The 20,998-nt window shown below is 42.3% G+C and overlaps 1 protein-coding gene across 2 annotated transcripts in view; it reads right to left on the bottom strand.

Moving 5' to 3' along the window:
• Positions 1-20,998, bottom strand: part of KIAA0319 (KIAA0319 ortholog) — a 43,901-nt gene that overhangs the window by 14,998 nt on the left and 7,905 nt on the right. Inside the window, exons 7-15 of one of the 2 annotated variants that reach the window (XM_075826564.1) lie at positions 20,254-20,351; positions 19,704-19,791; positions 17,870-17,962; positions 17,489-17,621; positions 11,418-11,646; positions 10,601-10,724; positions 10,007-10,139; positions 8,726-8,874; positions 6,426-6,577 (exon numbers count right to left, since the gene is read on the bottom strand). In XM_075826564.1, the coding sequence (XP_075682679.1) occupies positions 6,426-6,577; positions 8,726-8,874; positions 10,007-10,139; positions 10,601-10,724; positions 11,418-11,646; positions 17,489-17,621; positions 17,870-17,962; positions 19,704-19,791; positions 20,254-20,351 (1,199 nt within the window). The remainder of the gene's footprint in view (positions 1-6,425; positions 6,578-8,725; positions 8,875-10,006; positions 10,140-10,600; positions 10,725-11,417; positions 11,647-17,488; positions 17,622-17,869; positions 17,963-19,703; positions 19,792-20,253; positions 20,352-20,998) is intronic. The other variant, XM_075826565.1, reaches the window with a different exon arrangement.

The following is a 20,998-nucleotide window of genomic DNA, read 5'->3' as shown; positions in this document are numbered from 1 at the left end:
TACAAAGATTTGTTCAGGGAAACAGCGTCTACAGCAGCAGATGGAGATTTCTCGGGAGGAAGCGCGCAGCAGAACGTGACACATCCGAAGGGACAGCCACCCAAGGAAAAGAGAATGCCACAGACTCCACGACACGGCTAATGTACACCCAAAATCGGCTGCCAGTCGACTCCTCGGCAGACGAGAGTCGTGAGTACCACCGTCGAGTGAAATTGGAACTTGGTCATGTATTAACGTGTTTAATAGTTGACATATGCAACAAAGGAAGTTACTTGGTGATGACATTGGGGCCTAGTTTAAAACAGTTTAGAACAAGAAAGATAAGCACAAATACATTGACAGCTGAGATATTGTTAAACCATGTTAAATGTGTTATGCTGACGAGATGTTATCTGTAGGTAGAGGAGAGTAAGTCACATGGCAGAAAAAAGAGAAGTCCTGAGGAAATATGAGAGGGAAAATGGGGGCTCTCCGAGGGAGTCGGGGAGAGTTAATGTGTTCTCACGTAGTGGGGTTCAATGGTTGATTGGTAGTCGTATTAGCCCTAGTTCAAGGGGGCTGAGCTGCACAGACATTGGATTTACAATTTATTCCTTATTAATACATAACATCCTATATATGATGAAGAAGCATAGCCAGTCTCCGCTAACGAATACCTTAATTTCTCTTTATGAGAGTAGTGACATGGAACGTTAAGGGACTACTGTCCCCACACAAAAGGTCAATGGTCCTGCGTCACCTTGGTAAACTGAAGGCTGACCTGGCTTTGCTTCAAGAAACTCATCTGGAAGAAAAAGATTTTTTTAGAATGCGTAAACTTTGGGTGGGAAATGTTTATGGTTCCCCAGCTATTCAAAAAAAAAATGGAGTGATAATTTTAATAAGCAAAAATCTTGCCTTCACTTTACGCTCAAAATATGTGGACACAGAGGGACGATTGATGCACATCCTGCTAGACACACAATGGGGGGAAGTTAGTATATATAATGTATATGCGCCCAATACAAATAATCGCACTTACTTTCAGAACCTCCAGATTACACTCTTAGCTGACACATGTGCAATGAGGCTGGTAGGGGGAGACTTTAACTCAGTACAATATGCAGATGAAGATAGGAAGAGAGATGCACAGGCACCGACACTGGCTACAGATGGCATATTGCCTGAATTCTCACAAACCACACAACTAACTGATAGCTGGAGATATAGCCACCCGGATGACAGGGAATACACTTATTTCTCACCATATCACAAGTCCTGGTCGAGATTAGACTACATTTATTTAAGCCAACATATGTTACAACGAGTAGAACAGGTAGACATCACAGACATGATCATATCTGATCATGCGCCAGTACGGTTGGTGTTGGCGGATACACACCCCAGGGGGGAGTTTACTCAGTGGAGATTTCCGGCAAATTTAACAGAAGATGAAGATTTTCAAGCACGAATAAAGGGATGGTGGTTAGAATATGCTATAGATAATGCAGAACATGCGGCTGATCAGGCCCTGTACTGGGAGACGGCTAAGGCGGTCTTGAGAGGAAGGCTCATATCGTACGTAACGTTTAAGAAAAAACAGATCCAACAAAAATACAGAGAGTGTAGTGATAAACTTAGAACAGCTTATTCTTCTTTCCTTGCTGACCCGTCGACAGATAAAAAACACAAATGGGTGGATGCGAGGAAACACTTCGAGTCATGGTTGGATAAAAGGGAGAAGTTTGGGAGATCACTCTATGAGGCCAAACTTTTTCGTTTTGGCAACAAGGCAGGAAAACTGTTGGCGGGATTGGCTAGGGGATTTCGGCCGCTCACGCATATAACCAAACTAAGAGATCACAAGGGCTGTGTACAAACGGAACCCAAAAAGATGAATGACATTTTTCAGGCTTTCTATCAGCAGCTGTACGAAACCACATTGGTACCGGGTGATGTGCGGGGTGACCGATTTCTGGCAGATATCGCATTACCTACCTTAGACCAGGGGCAATTAGAGGACTTGAACGCACGAATAACACTGGTAGAGTTACAGACAACCATAAAGTCATTAGCAAATGGGAAGTCGCCGGGACCTGATGGTTACCCGGCAGAATTCTATAAAATGCTACAGGAACAAATAACGCCGACGTTATTAGCATATTTTAATTCTCTATTGGAGGGTGGGAACATTCCTGATGCAGCAAATACAGCATACATCAAGGTGCTACCAAAAAATGGGAAAGATCTGTCACTACCGAGCTCATACAGACCCATATCCTTAATAAATCAGGATATCAAGATATTGTCCAAGATCATGGCAAATAGGCTTGCCCAAATAATGCCTCGTCTGGTGGGGCCGTCGCAGGTGGGTTTCATAAAAGGTAGATCGGCAGTTACAAATATTAGAAAGGTATTAGGAGTTATGGATGGGGTGGCAGCACAGCCAAAGTCATTCAGCCAATCGGCACTTGTGCTGCTGGATGCTGAAAAGGCGTTTGACAATGTTGAGTGGCAGTGGCTGGACATGGTCTTGGATAAATTTAACATACAAGGGGCATTTAGAAATTACATAAAAACGTTATACAAAAACCCCACGGCGGCTGTGTGCACGCCAGGAATCAAGTCAAAGACGTTTAAGCTACATAAGGGAACGAGACAGGGGTGCCCACTATCACCACTCTTATTTGACCTAGCATTGGAACCCCTGATACAGATCCTGGAACAGGGGCGGATATTTAATGGGATTAGAGTTGGCGAGGTTGAGGTTAAGGCGGCAGTCTTTGCAGATGATATCCTGCTGTTTCTCTCTCAACCGTCTAGGCATCTCCCTAGGGTTTTTGAGGTGATCCATAACTATGGGCTATTCGCGGGTCTCAAAATTAACCCCCTCAAGAGCGAACTACTAGGTTTGACACAGCATAATCATACAGCGGATGAGGGGTTACAGCAGTTAGGCATAAAAATTGCTAAATCACAAATAACATATTTGGGGATACGGATCGGGAAAACCCCGGGAACCTTATATCATCTGAATTATGAACCCATCTTCCACAAAATACGGCTGGAACTTGAAAGATGGAGGACATTGCCGCTCTCTATGTTCGGTAGATGCCATCTGGTCAAGATGATCTCCTTCGCTAGATTATTGTACCCAATGCAAACACTGCCGGTACTATTGAAGCATAAGGATGTCAAAAATTTTAATTCCACTATAACGAAATTTATATGGTCGTATAAACGGCCAAGGATATCGCTAACGAAGTTGCAGGGGTTTCACTGGCAGGGGGGGGTGAACATTCCACATTTAAGGGGATATAATATAGCCAGTCTATTCCGGCATGTGTTAGACTGGATACACAAAACTAATCATTACTCCAACCAGGAACTAGAGTCAGCACTGGCAGGTAAATATGACCTGCAAGCATTATTGCACACAAAACTTAAGCACCTCCCGTGCCATGTTAAATCCTCAGTTATATTACGAGACACAATTATGTGCTGGAAGGAAGTGAGGAAAAAGCAGGGCCTATCTTTTCAGTTGTCTAAATACTTACCATTATGGTCACATATACGGTTTCCAGCGGGCATGACAAGTAGTTTATTTAAGACATGGAAGCAAAGGGGGATAGCCACAGTAAAGCAAATACTGCACACAACGGAACCGAGGCTAAAGACGCTGCCAGAGCTAGTGAACGAATTTGGGATCCAACCAACACACTTTTTACAATACATGCAGGTTAAAACTTTCTGTGCTAGGGAGGTAGGAAACTTGGAAAGGGAGATAATAGATAATCCTTTTGATACACTGGTAGAAGAATCACATAGGAAGTCATTGTCGGTACTATATTGGGCAATAAAGGATATTTACATAAAAATAGACCCAAAACAACAATTCCCTTATTGGAGACGTGTTTTTCAAACAACAGATGTAAACGATCAAATACTAGAGGGATGGAAAGCAGTGAGAAAGCATGTAGTTAATGAGGTGTGGAGGGAGACACAGTTTAGACTAATACATGCAGCCATTTACGCTTTTAACATACCGTCAAATGATAGCAACCCAGACCGATTGCATGCATGCCCGAAGTGTGCTCAGCCACATACAGATCTACATCATGGAATTTGGGCATGTTCGAATACACAAGGATATTGGTCATTAGTGCTGGCATTTATGGCGAAATTATGGGATAAACCGATGCCGCTAAACCCCATACTTCTTTTGTTCCACTCCAGAGCATCAATGGAAGTGGAAGAAGAGGGAACGGTAGCGCACATATCTCCGCTAGCACATATAATAATACTCATTGCAAAAAGATGTATACTGAAAAACTGGCTGGAACCCAATGCACCGACATTAGAACAACTCATACAGCAATTGAAAACATGTCTATATTCAGATAGGACAGATGCCCTAATACACAAAGAGCAGAAAACGGCTAGTTTTTTCAGGAAATGGAAACCGTTCTTGGAACAGATGTCGGAACTAGATATTGAGATGGTAATGGCGGGATTTCAACAAACAAAATGGTATCTGACAGAAGATCTGAAGGGATCCTTAGGGAAATTGAAAATCAAACCACCAAGAAAGTAGATGGAAATAGAGAGAGTAAGGGTATGCATAGATGCATTGAAAGGAAAGAAGGATAAAACATAAATAAGACTACCAAGGTTATTGGTTTAAATGATTAAAAGGTTTATTGTTTAAGTTGAAGTTCGCAATGTAATAAAAAATCAACATATCTGCTTCTGATGTTATTAACATATATACCGGTGTGAACAACTATGTATGTATGTACTTTTGTCAAGATGTGGGCAATGCCATACCTTGTTTCTTGTAATGACACAGATAGAAAAAAATGTTGCAGATAAAAAATTTTAATAAAAAATGTTTTGGAAAAAAAAAAAAGCCATTTTACACGGGCACATATTGTGCCCATTAATGGAACAGGGACATGTCAGCTGTTGGTGCTCAGCCTATGGCTGGTTACCTGTGACCTGCTAAGAGCTGCCACGCCTTGCTCGATCAACAAGGTCTTTGCTTCCTGTCCATTTGTGAAGATATTTGTGGTTTGCTATTTTGGTTTTGATCCTGTCTGTTCCTCCTCAATCTCTGCCTTTTGATCACTGTCTGCCCTGTCCCATATCTGTCTATTGTGTTGCATGAACTCTGCCAGTTCTGACCACGGATTTGTTGGATCCAGAACAATATACGTTATGTTTTTTTTCTTTTTGCTAAATGTGACTTCCGCTGTAACACGTAAAGGTGAACATTTGTTGTAAGCTCCAACAGTAAAGAATAGTAGAGATGTGATTATATTCTGTTAAAGAGACTCTGTCACCACATTATAAGTGCCCTGTCTCCTACATAAGGAGATGGGCGCTGTAATGTAGGTGACAGTAATGCTTTTTATTTAAAAAAAACGATCTATTTTCACAACGTTAGGAGCGATTTTGGTTTATGCTAATGAGCTTTCTTAATGTCCAAGTGGGCGTATTTTTACTTTCGACCAAGTGGGCGTTGTACAGAGGAGTGCATGACGCTGACCAATCGGCATCATGCACTCCTCTCCATTCATTTACACAGCAGAATCGCGTTCTTACTAGAACATGATCTGCAGCCATATACACAGCGATTCTGCTTAATTAACGTTAATCCAGTGTCCTGATAATAAATACACATGACCATCCAGCCTGGACGTCATGTGTATTCAGAATCCTGACACTTCTGACTCTTTTCTTTGAGATTTCCAGCACGGGAAACGAAATCTCGCGAGATTACGGAGGTAAACGAGATTTCGTTTCCCGTGCTGGAAATCTCACAGAAAAGATTCAGAAGTGTCAGGATTCTGAATACACATGACGTCCAGGCTGGATGGTCATGTGTATTCATTATCAGGACACTTGATTAACGTTAATCAAGCAGAATCGCTGTGTATGTGGCTGCAGATCATGTTCTAGTAAGAACGCGATTCTGCTGTGTAAATGAATGGAGAGGAGTGCATGATGCCGATTGGTCAGCGTCATACACTCCTCTGTACAACGCCCACTTGGTCGAAAGTAAAAATACGCCCACTTGGGCATTAAGCAATTCATTAGCATAAACCAAAATCGCTCCTAACGTTGTGAAAATAGATCATTTTTTTAAATATAAAGCATTACTGTCACCTACATTACAGCGCCCATCTCCTTATATAGGAGATAGGACACTTATAATGTGGTGACAGAGTCTCTTTAAGGCTGTATTTGCCTTACGTTACATACAGCTAAACATAAACCGTCAATGTTCTTTATTTGAGATCCAATATTTTTATTTCTAATTGAATTGAGCCAAACATTAAACTTATAGTATCGTTTCCTACAAAGCCACTTGCTGCGGACTCTCTTGCAGAACCAAAAACAATGCGGATCCAATACAACTATAAATCAAAAGTGTATATAAGTACCCCGGCTGCTGGGCTCTGGCCATCTCTCATCCACTCGTATGACACTATACCCTGATCATCAACAGATTTCGATCCGTCCAATGAAATGGAACTATTAGGAAGCACAAGAACATGTGTCCCACCAGCATTAGCTTTAGGAGGGCTGTTCTTTCCTGGAACAAGAATATTTAAGAATGCTATAAATGTACACATAGGAAAAGAAACAGTGATATAATTATTGTCTTATATAGATTTTGCGCCTTCAGGGTGTTGACACACTGTGGGTCATGTATCAATAGTAGGACATGCTCGTTTTTATGCTACAAGTGTAGCGTGTTATATGTGTATGACATGTGGTGACCTATTGGAACAGCATAAAACAAAAGTTGCATTACTACAGAAGCTTAGACTCATCCCCGTTTTTGGAATAAAAGAAATCTATTGGAAATATCTGTATTTGAGAAGAAATTGTGTAATATGTTTAGGTATATGACAGGTTTCAACACAAATGCCTACATGAGCCACAATGTGTCAATATAAACTAAACTAGCCATTTCAGCCCCAACAGGGTCATGCCTTATTAGCCAACAATCATTTAAATCGAGAACGTGATTACAATCACCAAGGAACCTAAAAAGAAGTACTTAGGCCTTCAGCACACAGCAGAGCCTGTACGACGGCACATGGAGCCCTATAAAATAGGACACAGAATCCTGTAGACACTTTCATATGGTGCCTCCATCCAGCACCGTATTTTGGAAGTATTCTCCCCTAGAATATTTGATAGAACCTGGCATGATTTTTTTTCTCTCAGGTTCTATATGAATCCAACCTCCAATTTCATACGCACAGTATGAGCCCATAGACTTCTATTGGCGGTAAATGTAAATAATAATGCAAACGTTTTATATTGTTGTAGAAATGTCAGCATTTCCAGGAAGCAGCATTAGTTCTCATATGTCCCTTTAATTTTTTATGATAGCTTTGTCATATATGTGTGTCTACAGCAGCACGTTATATAATTTAATAGGATCTAAACATTGTATGACTCAACATCCTTCACTGTGCGACGTTAACACAACAGCATTAATAATTTCTGGACTAATTACCTAAAAAGCTATGTGCTTGGTTCAATATCTAAATCATTTATTACATTCATAAGTGCATGTTGAATGTGGCATGAAAAAAAAACCAGAAATACATGACAGATGGGCCTAAAGGATAATTACACCATTGTAAGCTTTTTTTTTTTTCTTTCTATTAAATAAATGTATTTAGTGTTTTTAATCAACTTTTAAAATTACTTTTCTTAAAAAAATAAAAATTCAACTTTATAACATACAGAATCTGTCAAAGCCGATTCCGTCAGTTGGCTGAAAGCTTGTCCTGTGTGTCATGAACTTAGATCTTATTGTTATTAGCTGGATCCTGTGTGTCAGAAACACGCAGGACCAGCTTTCAGCCAAACGGTCAGTTCAGCTGAACTGACAGAATCGGCTTTGACAGAACGATACAGCCTCTATATGTATACAGGATACGTAGAAGCTGTATCTTAAAAAAGTATAAAAAAAAAAAATAAAAGTGATTTTAAAAGTTGATCATTTAATAATAATAATAATAATAATAATAATAAAAATAATAATAATCTAAGGTGTACATTACCTTTTAAACCAAGGAGTAAGTATACAATACTAAATACAGCATGCCAATGCAAAACATATATGATGAAGAGTAGATAGCTTGTAACTTTTCTGCTACTGTAGAGCTGCCATGCCAGTACTTTAAATCACTGCTAAAGGTGTTTACTTGTTAATTTAGATTTATATACAGTAACATTCCTGTAATCTGCAATACAATAGTCCAAAAACTCCACGAGTCTAAGGGCTCATGCACACGGCCATGTTCCGGCTCCACTTTGTATGGATCCGTAATGAGGTTCCCATAGAGGTGCATGAGCCCTCTACTGTACCTCCTTATGCCTCTGATTTCATATGGAGTCATACAGCGTTTTTTTCTGACAGATTCCGTATGAATCCGATAGACTCTGTACATTACTTCATTGGGAGAATATGTCTGTACATATGGAGTACATATGGAGTACATACAGAGGGACCCAAAATATTTGACTGTCCAGCACCTATCAGGTTCTGTTAATGCTGGATTACAGAAAGTCTACAGTAAGAATATTTAATAGGAGTAATAAGGTACAGTACCAGAATTTAAACTATGTATTGAAAATACAGTGTAGAGGACGAGCAAAGTTCCCTTAATGGATTTTAGTCAGGTATACTCCTCTATTAAAAGAATACAAATGCATTTACCTTCTTTAACAGTAACAGAGAGGACAGCAGAGCTCTCTAACCCTTGATAGTCCTTGACAGTCAATTGAAAGTAGTATGTACCAAGCTGGAGGTTAGAGACAACTGCCACTGGTTTATCACTGTCCTGAATGGTCACTGCAGACGGCCCGCTGAAACATCCATAAACATAAAGCTTAGATGAAGAACACATTAATATTAGTACCTTTGCAATCATTATAATAACATATGAGGCTAAAGGGGTTGTCCAGTCCTAAGAAATTGCTGGCCCATCCTCAGGATAGAGCATATGCCCTTCGTACTATCCTCAGGATAGGCCATCAATATCTCATCGGTCGGTGTCCGACTCTCGGAACCCCCGCCAACCAGCTGTTTTGAAGGGACCGCAGAGCTCGTACAAGCGCAGCTTCCTCTTCATTTTCTTTACTGCTCACACTGTGAATTGCCGACACACTTATAGTGGCGGTTCACCATGAAGTGAATGGGAGAAGGCTGTAATACTGTGAACCGCCGCTACAAGTGTGTTGGCGATTCACAGCCTGAGCAGTAAAGGAAATGAAGAGAAAGAAGCTCTCATAGCTCCTTCAAAACAGATGATCGTCGGGGGTGCTGGAAGTCGGAAACTGACCTATAAAACATTGATGTCCTATCCCGAGGATAGGCCATCTTTTTATTAGGAATGGACAACCCCGCTAATACTTTATAGATGCTGAATGATGATAATAAGGATAACGATAATAAACATGATAGCAGAAATGTTTCTAATAGTAATATGGATGAACAGGAGACATTGTAACACAATACAAGTTAACTATAGGACTTCTTTGTGTTTCTTTACTGTACATGAGATGTGCAGCGTCAACACCAGGAAGACCTGGGCAGATGTCAGGGCCCACAGGGCTTGGGGGCCCATGAGGGAGCCCTGCGTGAATATGTTGCCCAAGAGCTAACATACACCTAGGGTCAGTCCCGTATGTCTCGATACAAATATTTAGTATTTTCTATAGGGCATTAATGCAATATTACAGGACTACAGAAATAAATCTAAAATAAGACAGCACAAGATGTGCTCTAATCGAATATAGTTCCTGTGACAATTTTCGGGTCACGTCAGAGTCTTTCCAAGTTTAAAGCATTGCGATGGATGGGTGGATGGATGGATGGATGGATAGATAGATAGATAGATAGATAGATAGATAGATAGATAGATAGATAGATAGATAGATAGATAGATAGATAGATAGATAGATAGATAGATAGATAGATAGATAGATGTGCATATACCTGATGTTTTCCCATTTATAGGAGACAATGCCATGGTCATCTCTACTTTTACTTCCATCCAATGTTGTATATTCCAGTGGGAAAATTATTTCTTTATTAGGACCTGTCTCTGCAACTGGTGGGTTGTTATTTTCTATGGGTTAAAATACAAATAATTCCATTGTGCTTCCGGATCACTGTACTACTTAAATATTTAACAGGTAATGTTAAAACATGGAATTTTACTAATCGCATTGATGTTTTCTTTTTTTTTTTAAAAGCTGGAACTGATCCCATTTGTGTACAGTAGTGTGGAACATATTGATGCTTATATAAGGAAAGAGAAATACATTAGTAGAATAAAGAAATCCTAAACCTCCCCTATCTGTAAATACAGTGCTACAAATATGATGTGTGAATCAAGCTTTAAAAGGGTTCACACATCATCCAGGAACAGCGCCACTCTTGTCCATAGTCTCTGTCTGGTATTGCAGTTCATCTCTATTCATCTCCATTCATTTAGAAAGAAGAATATCTGATTGTAGGCTAAATGTGCTGTATTCTTTCCTTTATTACACATTGCAAAGCTTTAGTATTATTAGATAGTTCACCTACTAGGTTGCACAATCACCGTGACGTGAGCAGTGGATTGTTGGTTGGAAGAATCAGTCACTGTCAACTGAAAGGTATATTCTCCAGCTTGAATAGCAGTAGCTTGAAGATAAGGTGAGTTTATACCCTTTAAAGTACAAGATGAAAAATTAAGGTAAGCCACAAAACTTGTAAGAACAAGCGTATCAACACCCTGACGTGTCATATGTTTGTTTATGTTATTGTACAATATACTATTAAGTTAAGGAGCTGCTTGTAAATGTCCTATTTTACACCACAAAGAATTAGAAAAAATAAGTAAAAAATGTTCATAGGCAATAAATATGCTACTACTGCTTCAAGGCTATATGCAACCATTTTTTATTCCTCCAATACACCTAAAATAAAAAAACAAAGTAAGTAGTCTTTATTACAAATATCCTACCATTTTGTGTATGCAGCTCTTGTGCAGACCTATGTGTCTCCATGCCTACAGTCTACAAACAAACCTGTTTAATGCTAGAAGTCACTTGTTGCTCTATTCCATCTATCCCCCTCTTCTTGCTAAATTAACACCAAACTACACAGTGTTTGTTTGCGGTTTGTAACCATAAGGAGATACAGGTCTGCAGAGGAGCTGTATACACAAAAGGAAAGATATTTCTTACCATTATTTGCAAAGTTGCTTTATTTTTTTATTAGTAGTAGTTTATTATGATAATTATCATTCTTATTAGAAGAAAAAATATGTGAAATATTATATTTCCACACGAGAGATGTGTTCTCTTTCAATCCTGTTTCCATATACAACTATATGCCCTCACAAACTCATTCAATTTACCTTCATGGCCATCAGCTTTCCTGTACTCCTGGGGTTTAGAGACCACTCGTAGCGGATAATCTGGTTGTCATCACTGCTCAGATTTCCATTCAGAGAGATGTGATTTAGAGGAAGGGTTATGACTTGGTTAGGTCCAGCGTTGGCCATGGGTGGGTTGTCTATCGCCTTGCTCACTGTTACATATGCTTCAGTCGAATTTGTAGTTCCATCAGAATCAGCAACAGTTAACCTAAAAGGGTAAGAATCACATCAAAATTAACTAGCAATCTCCTAGGGCAGGGGTTTATAGCAACCTTTCACACTCCAGTTGTTGTGAAACTACAATTCCCAGCATGCCCTGACAGCCTTCGGCTGGATTAATAGAGCCTTTGGCTGTTAGGACATACTAGGAGTTGTAGTTCCACGCCAGCTGGAGTGCCGAAGGTTGCTGACCACTGTCCTAGGGTAAAACATTGTCCTACTGTAACGACGGGGGTAGGGAAGCGAACAAGTGAGTCCTAATCTACCCGCCACTCTGTCCCTGCCTACTTGCAAAGACCCGCCCTAGGCGACGGGGTACAACTGGGCGGCGGTCCCTACGCTCAGTAAGTGCACAAGACAAACATACAAGGGAATACAAAGAAAAGGGAAAGGGGCAGTTGCCCACGGCAACACCGTGAGCAACCAGAGTGGTGAACGAGCCAAGTCAAACCAGGAGAGCACGAGGTACCAAACGCAGAGCAGGAGAGTAGTCAGTAAGCCAGGGTCAGTATGGAGCAGGATCAAATAGTTAGGAGCTGTAGCTGGGCCAGGAAACCACACGAGAAGAGTCACAAGCAAAGGAGGAACAGGAAAGGCAGGTATAAATAGACAGAGGGCGGGAGCTAGCTCCGTCTGGCCAGGCTGCGATAGGCTCTCCCACTCCTAAGCCTGCCATCCTGAGTGGTGGAAGATGGAGTCAGTCTCAGAGACGTAGATTCAGGTGCAGACTGATTACCTATGGGAGTTAACCCCGAAGCTGTGCCTGGCAGATCCTTTACAGTACAGTACCTCCCCCCTTTTATGAGTGGCCACCGGACCCTTTCTAAGTGGACCTGGTTTACTGGGGAAAGCGAAGGTGGAACTTCCTGAACAATACCGCAGCGTGAACATCCCGGGCGGGTACCCAAGTCCTCACCTCAGGCCCGTATCCGTACCCAATGGACCAGGTACTGGAGGGAGCCTTGGACCATCTTGCTGTCCACAATCTTGGCCACCTCGAATTCCACCCCCTCAGGGGTGAGAACGGGAACAGGAGGTTTCCTCGAGGGAGCCAAGGACGGGGAGCAGCGTTTAAGGAGGGAGGCATGAAACACGTCGTGTATATGAAAAGATGGGGGTAACTCCAGCCGGAAGGAGACAGGATTGAGGACTTCAATGACCTTATACGGCCCAATAAACCTGGGAGCAAACTTCTTGGACGGGACCTTAAGACGTAAGTTCCTAGACGATAACCACACCAGATCCCCGACCATAAACAAGGGGTTAGCAGAACGTTTTCTATCAGCCTGAGTTTTTTGTACGCTCTGGGACGCCTCTAGGTTCTTCTGAACCTGGGCCCAGACTGTGCACAGTTCCCGATGAACGACCTCTACCTCGGGATTGTTGGAACTACCAGGTGAAACGGAGGAGAACCGTGGATTAAACCCAAAATTACAGAAAAAGGGGGAGACCCCTGACGAGTTACTGACCCGGTTATTAAGGGAAAATTCGGCGAGGGGAATGAATGAGACCCAATCATATTGACAGTCAGAGATAAAACACCTTTAATATTGTTCTAGAGATTGATTAGTCCTCTCAGTTTGGCCATTGGTTTCAGGATGGAAGGCAGAGGAGAAGGACAGATCAATCTCCAACTTTTTACAGAAGGCTCTCCAAAACAAAGAAACAAATTGTACCCCTCTGTCCGAAACAATATTGACAGGGACCCCATGGAGACGCAGAATGTGTTTGACAAACAAGGTAGCGAACGTCTTGGCGTTGGGTAGTTTCTTGAGGGGCACAAAGTGGCACATCTTACTGAAGCGGTCTACTACCACCCACACCACCGACTTGCCTTGGGATGGAGGCAAATCGGTGATAAAATCCATGGAGATATGTGTCCAAGGTCTCTGGGGAATGTGCAACGAACGTAGTAAGCCCGCTGGTCGGGACCTGGGAGTCTTGGACCTAGCACAAACCTCACAAGCGGTGACGTAGGCCTTAACGTCTTTAGGCAACCCAGGCCACCAATAGTTTCTGGCAATGAGGTGTTTGGTACCCAGGATGCCTGGATGACCAGATAGTGCGGAGTCATGATTTTCCCTAAGTACCCTTAGCCGGTATTGCAGGGGAACAAACAGCTTGTCCTCAGGAAGGTTCCCGGGAGCTGAACCTTGATCAGCCGCAATTTCAGACACTAAATCAGAATCAATAGATGTAAAGGATCTGCCAGGCACTACGTCTGTGGATACTCCCAGGATTAATCAATCGACACCTGAGGCCGGACCTCTTAGACTGACTCCGGCTCCCACCAATCAGGGTGGCAGGCTCAGGAGTGGGAGAGCCTATCGCGGCCTGGTCAGTCAGAGTTAGCTCCGCCCCCTGTCCATTTATACCTGCTGTTTTCTCTTCCTCATTGCTTGTGATTCTTCCTGGTTTCCTGGCCTTGCTACAGCCTTGCTCCAGCCTGCTACTGCCTTGCTTCAGCCTTGCTACAGCTTCCGCTTATCCTGCTTCGCTCTGACCCCGGCTTGCTTCCTGCTCCTTGCTCTGCGTTCGTATACTTCGTGACATCCCGATTCTGACTGGCTCGTGGACCACTCTGGTTTCCTCACGGTGTTCCGTGGGCTACTGCCCCTTCCCTGTTTGTATTCCCTTGCACTTAGTCAGCGTAGGGACCGCCGCCCAGTTGCACCCCGTCGCCTAGGGCGGGTCGTTGCAAGTAGGCAGGGACAGGGCGGTGGGTAGATTAGGGCTCACTTATTCCCTTCCCCTTCTTCCTGCCATAACATAATCACAAGCCCATACCTAGTCTACCCTTTCTTCTACTCTATCATGGACCCCCTTGAGACCCTGACCCAGCAGATGCAGGGCCTCTCCCTACAGGTCCAGGCCCTGGCTCAGAGGGTCAACCAGCCTGACGCTGCCATAGTAGTACCCCTCGCCTCACCTCTAGAACCTGACCTCAAGTTACCTGACCGGTTCTCAGGGGACCGTAAGACTTTTCTCTCCTTTCGGGAGAGTTGCAGACTTTACTTCCGTCTAAAACCTCACTCCTCAGGTTCCGAGAACCAGCGGGTGGGAATCATTATATCCCGACTCCAGGAAGGGCCCCAAGAGTGGGCCTTCTCCTTGGCTCCTGACGCCCCTGAACTTTCCTCCGTTGATCGTTTTTTCTCTGCCCTCGGACTCATTTACGACGAGACTGACAGGACTGCCTTGGCCGAGAGTCAGTTGGTGGCCTTACGTCAGGGTAGGAGACCTGTTGAGGAATACTGTTCTGACTTTAGAAAGTGGTGCGTAGCTTCTCGGTGGAATGACCCTGCCCTAAGGTGCCAGTTTAGGTTAGGCTTATCTAACGCCCTGAAGGATCTGCTTGTTAGCTACCCCTCTTCTGACTCCCTAGACCAGGTTATGGCCTTAGCAGTACGACTTGACCGACGTCTCAGGGAACGACAGCTTGAACGTTTCAGTGTTTTCCCCTCTGACTTCCTTGCGATTCCCCCCGAGGTCCCGTCTCCTCGCTCTTCCACGGAAGACTCGGAGGTACCTATGCAACTCGGGGCCTCCGTGTCCCCCCGACAACGTAGAGAGTTCCGCAGGAAGAATGGTCTATGCTTCTATTGTGGGGATGACAAGCATCAACTGAACACCTGTCCCAGGCGCAAGAATAAGCAGCCGGAAAACTTCCGCGCCTAAGTGATCATCGGGGAGGTCACTTGGGCGCACAGGTATTTCCCGTTAATATGAAACGCAATAAAATTTTGCTTCCCTTTCAGGTCTCGTTTGGTGGTCGGTCTGCCACCGGCAGTGCCTTCGTGGATTCAGGCTCATCTGCTAATATCATGTCTGTGGAATTTGCTATGTCTCTAAAAATGCCTTTTATTGATTTGCCTAATCCTGTCCCGGTAGTGGGTATCGACTCCACTCCTCTTGCTAATGGTTATTTTACTCAGCATACTCCTGTTTTTGAACTCCTTGTTGGCTCCATGCATTTGGAGCAGTGCTCGGTACTGTTGATGCAGGGATTATCGTCCGATCTGGTATTAGGTCTTCCCTGGTTGCAGTTGCATAATCACACGTTTGATTGGAATACTGGGGATCTCACCAAATGGGGTAGTGAATGCCTGACGTCATGTCTTTCGGTTAACTCTATTTCTCCCCGTGAGGAGGTAAACACGCTACCTGAGTTTGTTCAGGACTTCGCTGATGTTTTCTCTAAGGAGGCCTCCGAGGTGTTGCCCCCTCATAGAGATTACGATTGCGCTATCGATTTGGTACCAGGTGCTAAGCTTCCTAAGGGTAGGATATTTAATCTTTCATGTCCTGAACGTGAAGCCATGAGGGAATATATCCAAGAATGCCTGGCCAAGGGTTTCATTCGCCCCTCTACTTCTCCTGTAGGTGCTGGCTTCTTCTTCGTGGGGAAGAAGGATGGTGGTCTTAGGCCGTGCATTGACTATCGTAACTTGAATAAGGTCACTGTAAGGAACCAGTATCCCCTTCCTTTGATTCCGGATCTTTTTAATCAGGTTCAGGGGGCCCAATGGTTCTCTAAGTTTGATCTACGGGGGGCGTATAACCTTATCCGCATCAAAGAGGGGGATGAGTGGAAGACTGCGTTCAACACGCCCGAAGGTCATTTCGAATACCTGGTCATGCCCTTTGGGTTGTGTAATGCCCCTGCTGTCTTCCAGAATTTTATTAATGAAATTCTGAGAGATTACCTGGGAAATTTTCTTGTAGTGTACCTTGATGACATACTAGTGTTTTCCAAGGACTGGTCCTCCCACGTGGAGCATGTCAGGAAGGTGCTCCAGGTCCTCCGGGAGAATAATCTGCTTGCGAAAACCGAAAAATGTGTGTTTGGGGTACAGGAGATAACATTTTTGGGTCAAATCCTCACTCCTCATGAATTCCGCATGGACCCTGCCAAGGTTCAGGCTGTGGCGGAATGGGTCCAACCTGCCTCCCTGAAGGCGCTACAGTGTTTTTTGGGGTTCGCTAACTATTACAGGAGATTTATTGCCAACTTCTCGGTCGTCGCTAAGCCTCTTACGGACCTCACTCGCAAGGGTGCTGATGTCCTCCACTGGCCTCCTGAGGCCGTCCAGGCTTTTGAGACCCTCAAGAAGTGCTTTATCTCGGCCCCTGTGCTGGTTCAGCCCAACCAAAGGGAGACATTTATCGTGGAGGTTGACGCGTCCGAGGTGGGAGTGGGGGCTGTCTTGTCCCAGGGTACCAGGTCCCTCACCCATCTCCGCCCCCTGTGCTTACTTCTCCAGGAAGTTTTCGCCCACGGAGAGTAACTATGATATTGGCAACCGCGAACTTTTAGCCATTAAATGGGCTTTTGAAGAGTGGTGTCACTTCCTGGAGGGGGCCAGACACCAGGTAACGGTCCTTACTGACCACAAGAATCTGGTTTTCCTAGAATCTGCCCGGAGGCTTAATCCGAGACAAGCTCGATGGGCGCTATTTTTTACCAGATTTAAGTTCTTTATATATTGCATAATACATGTATATGTATGCTTTCAAGAGGGACAACAGATTTATCCTTCAGCCCTCATTTTCTTCTAGCCTACATGTCTGTACTCACCAGTGCAGATTTGAGGCGCCCGCACCTAATTTATCTGCATAAATGCAGATAAATTGCGGCCCCAAAAGTACGGTCGTGTGCATAAGTCCAATGTTTAATAATACTATAAACATTATCTAAAACTGCATAGCCAGAAAGTGTCTTCAGGTAATATCAAATTTACAAAGATTGCTCATACAATATTCCATTTCACGGACATGTTCGTTTGGCATAATTGAATAGGTTTACGATAAACCAAACATGACGGTCTTACCTAAATGTATAGTTTCCAAGTACCAGGTGGGACAAATGTAAGACTGGACTATCCCCTCCTGTCTTCATTTCTTGTAATGCTCCTTCAATCTGTTCCCAATGATATGCTACTATTCTATCATCATCCGAGCTTTCTGTGTTGGAAGAGAACTCACTATTTTATAACGCTTTACACAGTGTTTATATAGAAACTAGTATGCTGGGTCCTCAGTGAATCACATGCACTAGTGGCATTAATGTTAATATCGGATACTTTATTTATATGGACAGATCTACAAATAAGCAAATAATTATATTTCTTCTTTATATTATGATGCTTGAGACAAAATAATAAGATTATACACATATGAAGTGTCGTGTAAGAGATAACCGCAGTACTTACGGCTTGCATCAATAAAGGCAGATGTAGTAGGTAGTGATACTTTCTGTGTTTTTGGAGATACAATCGCAATTGGAGGCAGATTGATTTTGGCAGCTTCAGAAAGTTTAAAAAAAAACATTTTTTTACGTTTGAGTTATTTTTGTTTCGTTTTGAGTTTAGTTAGCTATTTGTGCTTTATGTTCTATCGACCAAGTGGGCATTGTACACAGGAGTGCATGACGCTGACCAATCAGCATCATGCACTCCTCTCCATTCATTTACACTGCACTAGCGATATAGATATATCACTATGTGCAGCCTCATACACAAGCCCTAACATTACTACAATGTCCTGATAATGAATACACATGACCATCCAGCCTGGACGTCATGTGTACTCAGAATCCTGACACTTCTGAATCTTTTTTTGTGAGATTCCGGCAAGTGAAACCAAATCTCGTTTAGCTCAGAGATCTCGCGAGATTTCGTATCCGTTGCTGGAATCTCACAAAAAAGAGTCAGAAGTGTCAGGATTCTGAGTACACATGACGTCCAGGCTGGATTTCATGTGTATTCATTATCAGGACACTGTAGTAATGTTAGGGCTTGTGTATGAGGCTGCACATAGCAATATATCTATATCGCTAGTGCAGTGTGAATGAATGGAGAGGAGTGCATGATGCCGATTGGTCAGCGTCATGCACTCCTCTGTACAACGCCCACTTGGTCGAAAGTAAAAGTACGCCCACTTGGGCATTAAGAAAGCTCATTAGCATAAACCAAAATCGCTCCTAACGTTGTGAAAAAAGATCGTTTTTTTAATTAAAAAGCATTACTGTCACCTACATTACAGCGCCGATCTCCTTATGTAGGAGATAGGCCACTTATAATGTGGTGACAGAGTCTCTTTAAGCAACGAATTTATTTTTTTGATCCAATGTATTTAAAATGTATCTATAGATCCTTTTCAGACCTATGTGTCTCTATAGTTACACATTACAAACAAACCCTGTATGTAGTCATGTGTTAATCCATTACTTCTGTCCCCTTTTCTTGCTAACCTACAGACAGTAGCATAGGGGGCAGATGGTAGCGAGTAACATATGATTGCAGGACACAGAAACAGACTTTGTTGGTATTCTTTAACCATACGAGTCACATAGATGTGCATATTAGCTGTAGACAAAAACGGTAGGATTTTTATAGCAAGACTATTTGCAAAGCGGTTTCATTTTTGATTATATATATATATATATATATGCATTGGAGAAACAAAAACTGGTTGTCCTTAGACTTTAAACCCTGATAAATCCCTTTAGGGTATGCTCACACGGCTTATTTTCAGCCATTTTTCGGCCCGTAAACGGCTGAAAAATCGGAAGCAGAACGCCTCCAGACATCTACCCATTGATTACAATGGGAAAAACGGCATTCTGTTCAGACGGCCCGCGAAAAAGAAGTGCATTGTCGCTTTTTGAGCCGTTTTTGGAGCCGTTTTTCATTGACTCCATAGAAAAACAGCTCCGTATTTTCAGAAGTTTTTTTATTAAGCGTGTGAACATAGCCTTATTATTCCAACCCTCCGTGTATAACCCAGTGATTACTATTGGTCCAAGCATCCTTTCAACAACAATGTTATTAATAACAAGAAACAATTCTCAACTTTTGTTCTCCACTGGATTATCATTAATGTGCAAATAGTACGATGAACATATTGTATATAGCAATTGCAAAAACACAACGGGGACTCTGCTTGCATTTTATGCTGGATTAAGTGGGGATCTGAGATAATGATTACATCACTGGAATATATCTGCAATGTAATTTCCTTTATCAATATAAAAGCTATTTTTACCTGGCTTGACAGTTATGTTAACAAATCCTTCTCCAACCCCATTTTCTCTAGACACAGACACTCTCAGTCTATACAGGCCTGATGTGAGCTGAAACAGATAAAAGCATAAAAAAAATCTACTATTCCATCGTTCTATAGTAATGACTGGCATAGTAAACAGCACAGGCATATATAGGAAGTATAATACACCGGATAAAACCCACAAATGGTGCACGTGCCATAATATATTTGAGACACGTTAGATACTCTTCTCTTTCTGGTGCCGCCTTATGGCTCACATTCATTTATACTACTATTTGGGCAAAATAATATCACGCATCTTTATTGAACTTGGAGATTTTTATGACTTCTCTTAGCCACGCCCCTTTTTTCGAGACACTTTTCTTTTTTTGCAATAGAATTCTGTAATCCCCCCACCCCTCAATAAAACTAACTTAAATGTGTAGGGATAGGAAAACGTGATGTTCTGAAGAATTCACAGACTTTCAGTAGTTTAGGATTATGTCCCATTCCAAGACAATGAAAAATAGGGATAGGGAAGCTCACTTACTTTTGACAATGTGGGTGACCTTGTATTTGTCATTTTCAGTTCACCCTGAAAATCTGTAGGTTGTAATATCAAATTCCATTCATATGTATAAGGCATGTCTACAAGTGATAAACAGAACAGGGCTAAAGGTGTTAATATTAGTAGTAAAAAGATGACACCATACCGATGTTTCTCAAATTTGTATCCAGAAGGAAAGTTTTATCATTATTCATATATTTACTGACGACTAGTTTTATGGCAGCTGTTTCCGAGCCAAGGTTTCAAAAGGTCACTTCTTTTTATGGAAGTCTCTGTTCAAACCGCGTCCAGGGTGCACAATTGGCGTATGTGACGGGAGCATTTCTCCAGTCAACAGACCGTATAGGCCGACGGATGCTGCTTGGGCTTTCATATACAGATGACCACCACAAAAAAATGCATACTTTTTTTGTTGTATTTATTTCTTACAATAGTGGCCTATATATGGATGCCATGTGCAAATGTATTGTATACAGTAAAGCCAAAATGTGGTGTGAACAGAGCCTTAATAACTTTTTTATATAATTTCTATATTATTAACTAATATGACCTTTATATTCATTCCAGTATGAGTCAAATTATAATCTATATTTACAGTACGCCAAAATATATTATATGTGATGACCACAAAAATATATCCAAGTTACTCACTGCACATATACCACAATATATAATATGATTACTATCATACAAGCATCCTTACCAACCAAGCATGGTCACCCTCATT

This window comes from Rhinoderma darwinii, chromosome 5 (genome assembly GCF_050947455.1).
Source record: "Rhinoderma darwinii isolate aRhiDar2 chromosome 5, aRhiDar2.hap1, whole genome shotgun sequence".
NCBI lineage: Eukaryota > Metazoa > Chordata > Amphibia > Anura > Rhinodermatidae > Rhinoderma > Rhinoderma darwinii.
The sequence above is the reverse complement of the archived record's forward strand: the minus strand, read 5'-3'. Positions and strand labels throughout refer to the sequence as shown.